The 16,473-nt window shown below is 44.1% G+C and overlaps 1 protein-coding gene across 5 annotated transcripts in view; it reads right to left on the bottom strand.

Moving 5' to 3' along the window:
• Window positions 1-568: 568 nt before the first annotated feature.
• The window catches only part of LOC147730436 (caspase-8-like), a 260,962-nt gene continuing 245,057 nt past the window's right edge, over window positions 569-16,473 (bottom strand). For 4 of the 5 annotated variants that reach the window (XM_086955245.1, XM_086955246.1, XM_086955247.1 and 1 more), the window contains one exon: window positions 569-2,557. In XM_086955245.1, the coding sequence (XP_086811371.1) occupies window positions 2,377-2,557 (181 nt within the window). In that variant the 3' untranslated portion in view covers window positions 569-2,376. The remainder of the gene's footprint in view (window positions 2,558-16,473) is intronic. The other variant, XM_086955248.1, reaches the window with a different exon arrangement.

The following is a 16,473-nucleotide window of genomic DNA, read 5'->3' as shown; positions in this document are numbered from 1 at the left end:
GCCAAGGGTTGAAACATCAGGCTCATAGCCAAAACATCCTGGACTCAATGAGGAAGAAGGGGTGACATGACACAGCACCATGTTCAAGATGGCTTCAGTGAAAGGGAGCTTCTGTGAAGGAGTCAGGTGTGACTTTGGCACGTTGATGGAAACCTCCATTTATGTCAACAGGGCAGCCGTTGCCTGGAGTTCATTGACAACTGTCTGAGGTGAGCCCACCTTTAGCAACCAGTTAATGAGTTATGGGAAGACTGGTATTTCCAACCTCCTTGGATGGCAAGCAACCTCCACCATCACTTTTGTGAACACCAGAGGGGCACTGGTGAGGCCATAAGGGAGCATGGAGAACTGACATTGCTCATGGAAACTGCAGATAGCATGTGTGGGACTACAGGATGGGGATATAGAAGTAAGTACCCTGAAAACCTAACACTACCATCCAGTCATACGACAGAAAATAAAGGTTAAAGTTACGTTATAGCTAGGCAAAAGTGTTAGTTAAAACATAACATTATAAACTTCGCCATACACTGCTTATGACCTCACATACTACATCACTCAGAACATCAGATGATCTATTTTATCATTGATAACATCATTGTTTATGATATTTGAAATTATATCATTGATAAGAACACTGTGCATTGCAAATCAGGAGCAGCACTTATATACAAACACACACACACAAACTCACTGGTAGGGGCTTATCTGGGTCCTACCCTGAAGTTCTTTCTCATTTTCCTTTAGGCTGGTACCCATTTCATTTTTTAAAAGGTCCCTTTGATTTTATTCTGAAAAGCAGTTCCTCTAGGAGCCGGCTGTCTTTTTTATTCAAGCTTTCCTTTGTGTTCCAGAGTCTGGTAAAGTTCACACCTTCAATGATCTTCTCAAGATCCAATGTCTTGACAAAGTCTAAGCACAAAAATATGAGATACTGTAGATAAAAAAAATCAGCTTGTTGCTGATGGCTAAGAGATCACACATGTCCGCTAGGTATCAGGACTGGGACTTCCGAGCTTTCCTGTTCCGCCTTGCGACGTAGAGTTTGGTTTCTAAGTCCCAGGTGGGCTTCAGATTATTCTGAGCGCATTTGTCTCACAATGCAGTTATGTGAGGAGCCCAGACACCAGAGACAGACCTCATTAGGGTCTGTCACTGAGTAACTGACACTGGTTTGTGGCAATCCTTACAGGGTTTAAATCCTGCGGGTTTGAAGGGAAGACATGTCCCTTGTACACTGGAAATGTTTTTAGTAAAGTTTACTGTCAGGTAACAGAAACCAAGTAAGCTCCGGATCTGCGCCAGAAGGTGCGGAAAGAAAGAAACTGGCGTCGATGTACAGAGGTAGTGGTTACATTATGGCCCAACATCATTTTAGAAGCGGGGCATGGCAGAACAGGAACCGCACAACATCACTTAGCGACCCTGGAGCAAATTGCTGAGGAAAAATCTCCAGTTACAGTCTAGTACTTATAATGTTCATAAGGTGAGGAATCTGCTGTTAGAAGCACCCATCCGAAAATCATCAATAGAGGTGACAAAGTATTCAAGCTGAGAACTGGCAACCTTACAAATTACTCTTTATTCTCTTTCCCCTACCTTAACAAAAATAAGTATAGGAATATCTGGAGTTTCTGCAAGGCACAAAGGATAGGAGAAGCAATAATATTCTCCTAGGAATAAAAGAAGCAGCAGAGTGGAAGTACAGGAAAAAGCAATGAGGACTAAGAGACAACGTGTGATGTAAAGGATGTGAGGAGCGAAAGGTGAATGGAAAAGGTTAAAGTCTCAACAAAGGTAGCCTCGGGGAAGTGAGAGTTAGGAGGTGGACATAACAGAGTTAAGTTAATTACACTGTCTGGCCCTTGACTAAGCTCTTTAAAGCAACTTTCCCAGTTGGCTATATATTTAGGCTTAATGCTTATATGCTTTTGGGATTATTTTCTTCACCCACGGAGCACTGGATCAGTCCCAATTGCACTCTACTGCAGACATTTTGCCCACCTCTACTGGCTAACTGCTCACTGGTAAATGGAACTGTCCTAAAATACAAAAGAAGAAGTGAAAAGTTTGCAAACACAGTTCCAGATCTGTTGAGACATTCCAGTTCAGTTGCACATGAGATGGAGGAAAAGTAAGCAGGTGGGTGGGGCTTGCAACGGGTGGCAGTGGAGAGGTTCAGGGAGGAGTTGGGTGGGCATGGGTACGGAAAAATATAATAGATTTTCTTTCAGATGTATTTATGGCAGATGTGTAAAATCAGTTAAAAATGTTGTCCGACTATCACTCATTTTACAGGATCTAAGCGGATGTGTATCTTGAGGTAGTACATCAACAGTCTTTCAGACTCCTGGAATTGAAGCAATAACATTCTGTCTAGTCACACGTATCCATAGCTTCCTCTTCTCTAAATCCATCAGGCTTTTGCAGAGGGACAGGAAAGACCAACTTCTTTCGTAGGGTTGTCCTGAATTCGGACATCTGTTTAAATCCATTCAAAACTTTAGTTGCTACTTCTTTGTTCACTTCAGTGAGAATAGTCATCAAATCAAACTCCCTGAAACACAAAGCAATGTAAATGTTAATGCCATGTACAAATAATGATTTTTTGTCATATGATCTGTAAGATCTATAGAAATAATTTTTAAGCATTTGCAAGTGAATGCCTCATGAGCAGGACCAACACTGATTTACATATGGCTCGGCTGTGTCTGAAGTGGCATACTGGGCACACTAATATAGTGGACTTCCAGCAGCTATCAAATGGAACACATGCCCAGAGCCCAGATTTGGCGCTAGTTGATGGAGCATGTCACTGCCGAGCAGCATCCCTTAAAGTCCACCCTACTGATGAAACATCAATGCATATGCTTCCTCCTAGTAGTGCTAAAGTGCCCGCAAGCTACAACTCAAAGCATGGCTGAGGGTATTTTGTTTTGATTGTTAAACTTTTACACAAGGAAATTACCCTACAGGAGCCACTGAGATACAAAGGTCTGGTGGACAACTGTCTCATGTACATTTAGTGCAACCACACCAATCTTATTTAAGTGCCACCTTGAAAAGCTCTCCCAATTCTCTTTTCTGGAAGGAGACAGTAGAGGCAGTCTGGGAGCCACATGATTGATGTACAGGAGTCTGTGTGGCACAAGAATATGTGGCATTTGGTAGAGTCCACTGACATAACTGAGGCATGACAGAACCAAGGTGATTCGCGGTCTGTACCGTATGAGAAAACCCCAGAGTAGGAAAATGTAACTCATAGTAACGAAGGAGAATCTGGTGACCTGATTTACTTGGTGAAGAATGGAGAGGGCACCCTCCGGTTTGCTTAGGGAATGTGGCAGAATATTAATTTGCAAAGGGCAGAACAGTGATGTGGGGACTAGAGTGCACATGTGAAGATCTCCATTTTGGAGGAGTTGAACTTGATGTGATCATACACAAACCTTTAGTCCTCTGTTATGAGATGTATATTCCAATCTGAGGATGTCCTACATGTCATCAGCATGACAGTAGCAGGTGATGGTCATAGATTTGATGACTGGTAGAGGGTGATGAGGTAAGCAATGAAGAGGAGGAGGGATGGTGGAGTCGTGAGGGACGGCTACATTGAAGTTGAACTTGGGAGATATGAAAGGAAAGAGGGAGATAATGTGACTATTTTTCAATAGATATGACTAGGTCCAGTCCAGGACTGTACCGTGTAGCCTGAGGTTGCTCGTACTTAGTAAAAAGGCTGGTAATGCACTGTGTGTATGGCATAGGGGAGCTCCAATAGCAGAAGGGCCCCAATTCAATTCCCATTGACGCTAGACCTGAATAGGTCTAATGAAGTGATTAAGGATGGTTCCAAGAAATACAGAGGTAGGAATGTTGTCCGATTCTCTAAAGGAGGAAGGGAGCTGTGTAAATAAATACATTACAATAGGTTTGCCTAATAAAGTTCTATAGAAGAGGTGACTGTATTTGAATGGATTGATGTGTGAGGTTTTGGGATCACTGTGGCAGTTGTCAGTTAATGAAGTGATTGCTATTGACTCAGCTTAATACAATGCTAAATGGTGAAGAGAATCTTTTTGAAAAATGTTGGAAGGGAAAGAAGTGCCATGGAGTTTGTTGTGTCTCGGTCTTTAGTGAGCTATGTAAGACAGGCAGCAGCGAGTGGGCAGAATGTTAGAAATATGGAGGAAAGCCTGGAGAGACAAGTATTAAAAGGTCGTGGCTATGCCAGGCATTGTTTGGGAGAATTAATCAGAAGGTAGCTTTGGAGATGAACTGAGTGGACAGATTTTTACAGAGGGCTTCTGAATGAATAAGAGGGAGGTAAAGACTGGGATGTAGGATTCAGTGAAGATTTTGTGGAGTTCTCCAGCAGGATAGCTTCTTTCAGAAAGGTGAGTCATGTGTGCAGCATCTTTGATGGTGGCTTTGTAGAGTTAGCACGCTGTTGAAAAGAAGGGTTGTATATATTGTTCCATAGTTTCCTCCATGGTCTTTAAAATGACATTGTTTTCAGCTTTTACAGTCTTCAGGTCTTTAAAGAACCAGCTAGTTTTTTTTTATTAGTTTCTAGGGAGAACTAAATACCTTGAGGGACTCATTGCATCAAAGGCAGTGGTTAGCCCGTGGTTTAAATGATGTAATATGGTTTCTGGCAGCGAATCTGAAAGCAGTAGTTCAAGTGCTTAAGTTTGAAATTATTCCATGGTTAATTAACGTCTTGTGTTAGTTGTGGTTTGCATTGTACGTGAGTCAGGAAGGTTGAAGTGGGAGCTTGTGGTGTGGTAGTTACACCGGGTGAGGGGTGGTGTCATGTAATGGATCAGAGGAAGGCAGTGATAGCAAACTGGGTATGTCTGGTTGAAATGGTTTGGTAAGAGACACTTTTATAAGAGTTCAACCCTTCTAGGAAAAGTGTAGCATGGGATAGATTTTATTTATTGAAACAACTCTGGCGGTCACTAACGATACTGATGTTGAAGTGGTTGAGAGTGTTGGGGACGATGAATACAAAGAAGCCTTCTAAGAAGACTGGGTTGTGCAAAGAGGACTGTAAGGAATTAATAATTGTTCCTCTTCTGTAATTAGACAAGTTAGCAAAAAATGAGGACATGGAATGGTACCCAGAAGAATTTTTCAATCCTTAATAACGTTTCCCTGAATCATGCCTTTGAGTTCGAGGGGTATGGCCAAATGTTGCCCAGAGTTTACTCTATTCAGTGACTCACGCTGCTCTTCACCAAAGCGTCTCTAATAGGATAAAATGAGACTCGGGTTCTAGGCAGGATGGACTACCCATATAAGGTTTTGCTAAGAGTGATTAGTATGTGCTTGGTCCCCTTCTTAAAATGATGCACTGTAGTGGAAAGGGTTGATTTAAGCAGGTCGGTCATTACTTTTTCATGGTCATCATAACTCAAAAGTGGTTGCACACCATGATAAAATAAGTCTACTGACAACGTTATCAGGATGTTAACTACAAGACCATCTGTATGGTCAACATTTATTTGGTACAATCTCTTGAAATTAATCAAGTATAACCCCCTCTGATGATCTGTAATATTTCGATCAATTTCTGCCATTTAGTTTCTTACATGAGGCTAGTTCTGACTAAACAACAAGCCTGTCCTATCTTCTTGTTTCTGTTTACAGGCAGTGTTACTTTGCAATTTGGACTTTACTGTATCTACTGATGCAAAAATAACGTGCTGTAATGTGTCCAGAAAAAAACAAGTGAGCATAAAAGTGCTGAGATTAATTCAAACATGTAACGCATCACGCTTTTATTTTTCTCAGTGTTCTCTCTCTTTTGTTTTTCATGTGCCAAGACACAGGCTCCGAGCCACGGTGCCATAGAATTAAAGCAGTGTCTTATTCAGGAGGAATTTGGTTCTATTGAATGGGGAAGTGATATGGCAAGAGGGCTGTTTCCAACAGGGCAGGACCACATCTGATTTGCGTACGTTTGTCCCGTTCTATAGTGGTACAGTGAGCAAATAACGAGGGGGTCAGTTAGGGAGAATGGAGAAATTACCAGCAGCAGACATTGTCAACATTTTCACCCATTACTTTTTTTTTTCTCCATCTGTTTACATTTTTTTACAGGCTATATCTCATATCACAGTTTCTCTGCCAACCACATTGCAGATAAGGATACTGAAATCTTCTTTCGTATACCTTAAGCAGCTACCACCTAAATAGAGGGCTCCCTTTCCTTTTCAGATTCACTTAACATGACCCTGAATTTCACCTTACATTTAGTAATCTATCTCTTGGTTCCTCTCTGGATTTCAAAACTAGGGTACACAGTTCTCCTTCACCACTCCTCTAAACATACTTCATTTCACAGTTCAGTCACAAAAGCGACTTCACAGAACATTTGAAGTATGAAAATTTGCATTTTATGTTACAATCTTTTGTTAATGAATTCTAAATCAAAATAAAGAGAAAACTGTGAAAAAGTTCAGAATTTGTGTGCCCATATGGCAGTACTGCACTCAGAATCTGAGACTCTGTAAAATGTACCCGTCATACCTACGTCTAGATTTACCATGCAGCTGCATTCAACCTGAGAGTAGAAACTTCAGTTTCTGCAAAATCTATGGATTGAATCTAGTACTGGTCTGTTACATCAGTGTGGCCACTATTCCCATTGGAAGGATCTTGTGAACCAATCACCCAAAATCAAGGTTATGGAAAAGGTAGCCTTAGTGCATTAAACCCTTATGCAAAATAAGACAGTAGTAAGAAGTTTTTCTGTAAAAATAGTTCATTATTCGACTTCTAAATCTTGAGTTTTAGAAATCCGTCAGTTTCATATACAATTCTGGGCACTTCTATAGCACTGTATCAGTCTCTTTCATTCTGAAGAATAGTAGCCACACCTAATCAATCAGGAGTTCCCTGCCATTCTGGCCCAAGGGATGATTGCCTTGGTTCACCCACCCAAGAGTGGTTTTGTCAGCAACATGTTCCTCATAGGAAGGAAAATGAATGAGGTCGTCTTGGTAATCAACCTGAAATTGAGGAAGATTTACAATCACGTTATGCTCTCTCCTAGTGTTTAAAGATGCAATTTTGTATTTTTATCTGTTGTAAGACATACCTCAAGTTTAAGTGGAGGGGGGCTACTTTGTAATGAACTTGCTTTCCTTTTGGTCCCTCCTTTGCCCCTTTCTTGCTTTCAGAAGTGCCTATGTTTGTTGGCTTGCCATCTGGAGCAGAGGGCTGTTTGTTATCTCAGTGCGAGATGAGAGCAGCTTGCAAGAGCAGTATGACTGGGTTATAGAATGAGTACTACATGGTGTTCGAAGTGTGTTATTGATCTGCCAGGAGTCAAATAGGGAGCTCTTTCAGAGAAGAGCTAAGCAGATGCTAACATCTAGTTCCAGGTGAGTTTTGGTATACACAAAACCTAGTAACTCTCTAGTGACAACCTTATAGAGCTGAAACTTCCTACATCTTTCTTTACTTCAATGCAATTTACCTAATATATGGAGATCAATCAGGCACAACTTTGTGATAATCGTATCATGTTGGGTGTATGGAGAGACCTCACCTTTTCCAGGTACTGCAAGCTCTTCTGTGAACTGGTAGTAAGGCAAGATACACACAACAATGGGACAGTTGCTCCATCTTATGAGAGGATAGGTTACAATGGGGTAGACTATGTTATATTATAAATGTATACAGCACATAAATACCAACAGTATCCTGGCGCTAGCAGACCGAGAAGCGAGCAGAAGCACTATTCAACGAAGAGCCAGGTCTTAATGACTTTCCTGGACAATGTCAAGGAGGGATGATTTCTGATGTTAAAAGGAAGGGAGTTCCAGAGCCTTGTAGCTCCCACCACAAATCTTCTGCCACCCCAGTTTGGTTTAAAAAATCTCTGATAAAGTATACTTTTTGCCCCTTGTGATCTAAGGCATCTATTTGGAGAGTACCAATAAAAAAAACATTTCAAGAATTGAGGGCCGGTCTTGTGTAATGCCTTGTATGTGATACACAGGGTTTTAAACTTGATACAACTTTTGATTGGCAGTCAATGCAGACTCTGGAGGTGATTTCCCACCAACTGAAATTTGGGAATCCCCAAGAGGAGCCTTGCAGCCACATTTTGGATCATCTGGAGCCTATGTAATTGCTTCATGGGAATGCCAAAATGTAACCCTTTACAATAATCCAATCTGGGGAGGACTAGGGATGGGACTACAGTTTTCCTGCTTTCTGTTGGAATCAGAGGTATTATTTTCTTGATTGCTTTAAGAATGAAGAAACTTAATGATAAAACTGACTTAACTTGGGCTTCAAAGTAGAGTCTCTGGTCTATCATCACACCCAGATTTTTTACTTCGGAGACAGGGATTGGTGCTGTTCCCAGGTCATCTGACCACCAAATCTGAGACCAGGAGGGGGAATAGTTACCAAACAGAATTACCTCGGTTTTCACGGAATTTAGCTTAAGGCAGTGCAAACTTATCCATGAGCTGACTGCTGTTATACAGTCCCTAAATTTGTTTACTGGTGGCTAGGTATTTTTGCTGATGAATACCACAATTTAGGCGAACAAAGCAAAACCAAAGGGGATGATGGACGGAGTGTTGAAAAATGCAAGCACTCACCCCAGTCAACTGATCTGGGTTTAACCCATCATCATTATTTAGCTCACTCAGCCACCTAAGTTCAGACATGGCCAAATGCAAATCATTCTGACCCTGTGCCTCATAGGAACAGTCCAGCCCGTACTACCACGCCATGTTTTCCCTGGACCGGAAACAAGCATCCTGGGACCGGTTTCTGGCTAATCAGCCATCATCAGCCAGGCTAGCTTGAATCTAGTACCACAATTTTGGTGTCATCCGCGTAGGATGTTGGTGCCATCCGAAAAGATCTGATTAGTGATGCCAGTTCAGAAACATATACATTGAAAAGCGTAGGACTAGAATCTTGTGAAACTCCACCTGGAAGTGTGAGGACGGGGAAGTGAAATTACCCAGTGCAACAGAGACTATCCTATCGGCTAGAAAGGAGGAGACCAATGTAAGTGCCTTTCCAGAAATGCCAAAAGAATATAGTAGTTTAAGCAGGGTTTTATGGTCTACCGTGCCAAAGGCGGCCGACAGGTCAAGGAGGACAAGAGCCGCAACGCCCCCTGTGTCCAATACTTTTCTTATTTCATCAGTGGCCTTTATTAGCGCTGGTTAGGTGCTATGCTCTGCCATGAATCCAAATTGTGACTCATCCAGGAAGTTCTGTTCATATTGATATGATGTGAGCTGGTTGTTCATAACCTTTTCGGCCAGCTTGGCTGGGACCAGAAGGCGGGAGATAGGCATTTAGTTGCCGGAGTCCAGTCCATCCAGATTGGGTTTTTTCAAAAGGGGTAGAATCAAGGCCCTCTTCCAAATAGAGGGAAAGACACCTTCAGTAAACATAGTTAAAAATTGAAGTTAGGCTTGTTCTAAGGATCTCCTGGGCTTGTTTCAAAATCATTGGAGGGAGGGGGATCATAGGGAGAGCATGATCTTATATTTGAAATATGAGTAATTGTCTCATCAACGGTTACTATTCTGAATTCTGTGAGGATGGGGGCACTCGGATGTTGTGACCTTGAGGTGTTGTGAGTATCTGAGTTTGCCCCATTGCCGAAGGTGGTAAAGATTTGCTCCACTTTATTTTGAAAGTGTTTTGCCAGTGCATTACAAAATTCCTGAGAGTAACCACTCCCCTTTCTTTCTGGGGTGTAGAGCTGGAGGTTAAGCTGGTTGTTGTCTACCTGTTTCCAATTACGGTATGATCCAACTGACTGGTTGTATTGGCTTGATTGGCCTTCGTTTGAGTTAAGCTAAAAAATGATGGCACTATGGTCGGTCTAACTCGGTGGAGGATTTGCTTGATCTCAAGTACGTCATAGTTAGTAAAAATACCATCCAGACTATGGCCGGCCTGATGGGTGGGGCCCTTGACCCTTTGGTTTAGACCAGCAAGTGTCATGGTATCAAGTAAGGAGATCTTGTTTGAGTCCATGACCGGGTACAGATGCAAATTGAAATCACCTAGTACAGCAAAATTGTTCTTCAGAGCTCAAGTTTTAAGTAGTGTATTGAGGAAAGCAATGAACGGTCCTCCAGCCCCCCAATCCCCCCCTACCCCACCCCCGGTTGGCGATATAACAGCATTCCTTTGAATGAGAGACAATTTGAATGAGAGACAATTGGAAAACTGAAAAATAAGGCCTCACAGACTGAGGAGGTAATGGTTTTGAAGGAGGCTGAAAACACTATCTTGATAGATAATATAGCAAGACCACCCCCATTTTTGAGCTTCCTGTCTGGTCTGAATACTGTGTAGCCAGGAGGCACCGCAGTACAGCAGTCCGGGCCGGATGCCTGGTCGCCCCATGTTTTGGTAAAGAAGCGCAGATCTAGGCACTGGGCATTGAGTAACTCAGAGATGTCTAATTTATGTTTGGGCAGAGATCAGGCATTTATAATTGTACCTCATTAGCTTGGGCTTGGAGCTGCATTACTGCGGTGCCAATTTTTACAGTACTGTTTACGTGGAGTTGGGCTACACCTAAACAAAAAAACGCAATTAGTACACTTCAGCGACCTGTTTGTGTGCAAATTTTCCAGGATAAAGCATGTGATTTAGAATCTGAAAACAGTGCTTGAGTAGGATATAGGGTCAGTTTGTTGGCGAAAGGCAACGACCGGCATCTCTGGTGCTGGGCGCGGTCCCGGTGCGGACGGACGCAGACGGGATTGCCTTTTGGCGCTTCCGCTGTGCGTCTGGCGTATCATGCCGTTTAAGTAGGAAGCTAGCGGCCACTAGAGAATCACCCTCCCTACCTGATGTGAGTGCAGCCAGTGGGGGAGGAGTTGCGCCCCTCCGCTCAAACAGCACGAATTGCTGCAGCAGACCAAGGACACAACCTGGGAGTGAGCAGAGCAGTGCAAAGATGCAGGTAAGTTAAAAGTTCTGCTGTAAATATGGTGCTTTTAAAATATTTAAAAGTTAAAAGGCAGGCCAAAATAACACAATGTACAGGCTAGATTTCCCTAACCGAGCTAGAGCAAGCTTCTGGTGTGCTGTGCGTCCGGCGTAGCATGCCGTTTAAGTAGGGAGCTAGCGACCACTAGAGCGTCACCCTCCCTACCGGAAGTGAGTGCAGCCAGTGGAGGAGGAGTTGCATCCCTCGACAAATGGCACGAATTGCAGAGGCAGACCAAGGACGCAACCCGGGAGTGAGCAGTGCAAAGATGCAGATAAGGTAAAAGTTTAGCGGTCAATATGGTGCTTTAAAAATATTTCAAAGTTAAAATGCAGGCGTAAATAACACAACGTACAGGCTAGATTTCTCTCACCGCGCTAGAGCAAGCTTCTGGTGTCCTAGACTAGTCTATTATGGCAGAAAGAAGTCAGTATGTATTAGCAGAGGCTGCAACAAGAAGTTTGAGAGATCTGAAGACAGTGGAAGAGGTTCATGCTATTTTGTAGGGCCATGATATTTACGTCCCTCCAGTATCACATATCACTGTGCTGCTGAGAGGTACATAGGCAGAATAACCATACGCTGCACCTGTTATACATTTCAATTCATTTATTTATATATACTTAGTAGTAGATCCACGGACATACTACTGTACTAAAAACGATGAATGATCCATCATTACAGTAATACTTGAGAGAATAATGTACAACTACAATTCAGATGAGGAAACAGCAAAGCAATCTCAGATAAATCAACAGCTAGTATAGTTTTACGATACAGCAAATTTAAACATTCTATACATGTAGAATCAAGTTAAAAAAAAAAACAGTGGTACGCTTATTCAAATGAGGCATGAATAGATTAATGTGGTGTGCCTGCTTTGAGATAGAGCATGTACAGAACCTAGAAAACAACCAATAAGATATCATGATTGAAACAAGCATTTACAATGCAATGGTTTCGCCTTTGGAAAAGTTAGAGTTATTGGCATTGTATATGCCAAAATTTGTATTTATGTTTTTGTTTCGAAAACAGATAAGTAAATGGCATTGTCATTTACATTACCTTTTTTTTGCAGTCACTTGGCACTCTCTAGCACTCCCTAGTACTCTTTATGCACTCTGCATTTCTTATGCACTCTGCATTTCATATGCACTCCCTGTGCACTCTGCACTCCCTATGCAGCACTCTGTATGCACTCTGTACTCTATATGCACCCTGCACGCTCCACTTCCTATGCACTCCCTATGCACTCTGCACTTTTTATGCAGCACTCTGTATGCACTGTGCACTTTGTATGCACTCCACACTTCCTATGCACTCTGCACTCCCTATGCACTCTGCACTTATCATGCACTCCCTATGCACTCCCTATGCACTCTGCACTCCCTATGCAGCACTTTGCATAGAGAGTGCAGAGTGCATAGGGAGTGCATAGAGAGTGCAGAGTGCCTAAAGAGTGCAGAGTGCACTCCCTATGCACTCTGCACTGTCTATGCACTCTGCACTCCCTATGCACTCTGCACTCCCTATGCACTCTGCACTCCCTATGCACTCTGCATTACCTATGCACTGTGCACTGTCTATGCACTGTGCACTCTGCACTTCTTATGCACTCTGCACTCCCTATGCACTCTCTGCATTCCTTATGCACTCTGCACTTCCTATGCACTTTGCACTCTCTATACACTCTGCACTCCCTATGTACTCTCTCTGCACTTTGCACTGTCTATGCACTCCCTATGCACTCTGCATTACATATGCACTCTCTATGCACTTTGCACTCCTTATGCACTCTGCACTCTCTCTGCACTCTTTATACATTCTGCACTTTTTATGCACTCTCTCTCTGCACTCTTTATGCACTCTGCACTGTGTATGCACTCCCTATGCACTCTGCATTCCCTATGCACTCTGCACTTTGTATACATTCCCTATGCACTTTGTATGCACTCTTTATGCACTCTCTCTGGACTCTGCATTCCCTATGTACTCTGCACTGCCTATGCACTTTGCACCCTCTATGCACTCTGCACGCACTCTGCACGCACTCTGCACTCTATGCACTCTGCACTCCCCCTGCTCTATGCACTCCCTACTCTGCACTCCCTTTGTTAAAGTTTGAGCTTTTGATAAATGGTGTTTTGTATCTTCATTGAATTATGTGTAAAACGTTGATGTGCTTTACTTTACACAGAAATGTGGAGTGCATTTATAATGAAATTATTTGCAGAGAGAGGGAAGGGATGAAAGAGGCCAGGAGTAAGAAAGCTCAAAAGGAAGCGAGTGCAGGATAGAGAGGGAGGGCAGGAGGGAAGGAATAGACGCAGGAGAGAGGGAGGGCATAAAGGAGTGTGAGGGCATGAGGGAAGGTAGGAAAGTGTGAGAAAGGCAGAAAGGAGAGGGCGGCAGGTAAGAGAGGGAGGGCGGAAAGGAGAAGGAGGGCTAGAGGAGGAGAGAGAGGGAGATGGAGGACAGGAAGGTGAAAGAAAGAGGTGGAAAAGGGAGGGCAGTAGAGACTAAGAAGGCAGAAGAGAGAGATAACAGAAGAGAGAAGGGCAGAGGTAATAGAGTGAGAGGAAGCAGAAGAGATAGGGAGGGCAGGAAAGAATAGAGCAGGAAGGAGGGCAGAAGCGAGAGAGTGTTGAAAGAAAAGATAAGGAGTGTGGGATAGAAAGTGAGGAGAAAATGTAGATGTACATGGAGAGTGAAAGGCAGGAGTGTGAGAGATGTAGAGGGAGGGTGAAAGGAAGTGAGATTGAAACAAAGGAGAGAGAAAAAAGAGATTGGGGACAATAAAGTGAAAGAGCAGAAGAGAGGTGGAAAGGGAGAGAGTGGGAGAGAGGGAAAGGGAGGGAGTGAGAAGGAAGGATGTAGGGCAAGAAAGAGAGAGGGTAGAAGGGAATGAGGGGGCAGGTATTAGTGTAGTAATGTAGACAGAAAGAGGAAAAAAATGTGTGAAAAAGTTGACAGTGCCTCAGGAAAGCAACACCATTGGAGTGTGCAGATTTGTTCTCATCACATAAGGAACACCATTGGAGTTTGCAGATTTGTTGTCACCTGCACTCACTTTCTCATCATAAGCACTGGTCAACTTATAGCCTCTACACATGCCCTTTTAAACATGCACTATTTGCACTTGATCTCTCTGTACTTGCCCTGCATGGAAAACACCCTCCCTGCACACGCCCTCTTTACTCATGCCTTCTCTTCACTTGCCCTCTCTACACATGGACCTGTGCAGAGAGATCATATGGAGAGAGGCATGTGCAGAGAGGCCGTGTGTAGAGAGGCTGTGTGCAGTGATAGCGCATGTTGAGAGGGCATATGCAAAGAGGAGAGGACAGGATACAGAGGTAGTGCAGGAATAAGAAAGTGCAAGAAGTAGTGGGAGGGCAGAAAAGAGTGGGAGAGCAAGAGAGAGGGCAGAAATAAAAGGGAAGGGATGAAAGAGGCCAGGAGTAAGAAAGAAGAAAGGTCAAAAGGAAGCGAGGGCAGGATAGAGAGGGAGGGCAGGAAGGAAGGAATAGAGGCAGAAGAGAGAGAGAAAGGGCATAAAGGAGTGTGAGGGCATGAGGGAAGGTAGGAGGGTGTGAGAAAGGCAGAAAGGAGAGGGCAGCAGGTTAGAGGGAGTGCGGGAAGGAGAAGGAGGAGAGAGATGGAGGACAAGAAGGTGAAAGAGAGAGGTGGAAAGGGAGGGCAGTAGAGACTAAGAAGGCAGAAGAGAGAGAGGGATAACAGTAGAGAGAAGGGCAGAGGTAATAGAGTGAGAGAAGGCAGAAGAGATAGGGAGGTCAGGAAAGAATAGAGCAGGAAGGAGGGCAGAAGCGAGAGAGTGTTGAAAGAAAAGATAAGGAGTGCGGGATAGAAAGTGTAGAGAAAATGTGGATGTAGATGGAGAGTGAAAGGCAGGAGTGTGAGAGATGTAGAGGGAGGGCGAAAGGAAGTGAGATTGAAACAAAGGAGAGAGATAAAAGAGATTGAGGACAGTAAAGTGAAAGAGGTCAGAAGAGAGGTGGAAAGGGAGAGAGTGGGAGAGAGGGAAAGGGAGGGAGTGAGAAGGAAGGATGTAGGGCAAGAAAGAGAGAGGGTAGAAGGGAGAGAGGGGGCAGGTATTAGTGTAGTAATGTAGACAGAAAGAGGAAAAAATGTGTGAAAAAAGTTGACAGTGCCTCAGGAAAGCAACACCATAGCAGTTTGCAGATTTGTTCTCATCACATAAGGAACACCTTTGGAGTTTGCAGATTTGTTGTCACCTGCACTCACTTTCTCATCATAAGCACTGGTCAACGTATAGCCTCTACACATGCCCTTTTAAACGTGCACTATTTGCACTTGATCTCTCTGTACTTGCCCTGTCCGGAAAACACCCTCTCTGCACACGCCCTCTTTACTCATGCCTTCTCTTCACTTGCCCTCTCTACACATGGACCTGTGCAGAGAGATCATATGGAGAGAGGCATGTGCAGAGAGGCCGTGTGTAGAGAGGCTGTGTGCAGTGATAGCGCATGTTGAGAGGGCATATGCAAAGAGGAGAGGACAGGATACAGAGGTAGTGTAGGAATGAGAAAGTGTAAGAAGTAGTGGGAGGGCAGAAAAGAGTGGGAGAGCAAGAGAGAGGGCAGAAATAAAAGGGAAGGGATGAAAGAGGCCAGGAGTAAGAAAGAAGAAAGGTCAAAAGGACGCGAGGCGCCCAGCTCACCTCACCATACACAGGGGTCTCAGAGCACACACTCGCACGTTTATCTACGCCTGATGGGTCAAGTAAGGGCACACCCCATGATGGGGACTCGTTGGGTGGATTGCGTTCTGCTGACGTCACTCTCCGGGTTGCTGACCGCTCTCCAGCATTGCTTGCGTCACCTAGTCCCTGTGGCCTGCAGTCCGCTTAAGAGGTCAAGGTCAATTCACCAAAATGCCTGGGGTAGCGGAAGTGCCTTTACATTCCACTTGACCTTCACTTACACATACATATTTATACATATACAAACACACACTCTGCCTACTCATTTACACTCTTACATAAACACACTTAGAACTGCCAGCATGCACACAACATACATATATCTAAAAGCATTTTTCCCCTTACCTCAGCTGCGAGGGAAAAGCATTCGCCAGCTAAAAATATGGGGTCGTTGGAGCCCCCCTCTGGGGCTCGACGTCCTGAAAAATGGCCCCTCTGAGCCTCAACAGGCTCTCTTCAGCGTTGGGGCGACCCACTGCCATCCGGGGCCGCCCTGACTCTCCATTTACTTCACCAAATGCCCCCCAGAGCCTCTCAGGGCTCTAAATACAAAAAAATGGGGCGGGGAGCCTCTCCGGGCTCTGTGCACGTTGGGGCGACCCACTGCCAACCGGGGCCGCCCTTGAAGCCCTCGTGGCTTCACACACCCAAGGAACGCGAGCTCGCGCTACTGCGGGGGAGGGCGGACACCGGCAATGTGTCCCGGTGCCCCTCCCTTTCGTCGGCTCAC

The sequence above is a fragment of the Lissotriton vulgaris genome, chromosome 2_1 (assembly GCF_964263255.1).
Source record: "Lissotriton vulgaris chromosome 2_1, aLisVul1.2, whole genome shotgun sequence".
Taxonomy (NCBI): domain Eukaryota; kingdom Metazoa; phylum Chordata; class Amphibia; order Caudata; family Salamandridae; genus Lissotriton; species Lissotriton vulgaris.
This window is presented reverse-complemented; position numbering and strand designations above follow the sequence as displayed.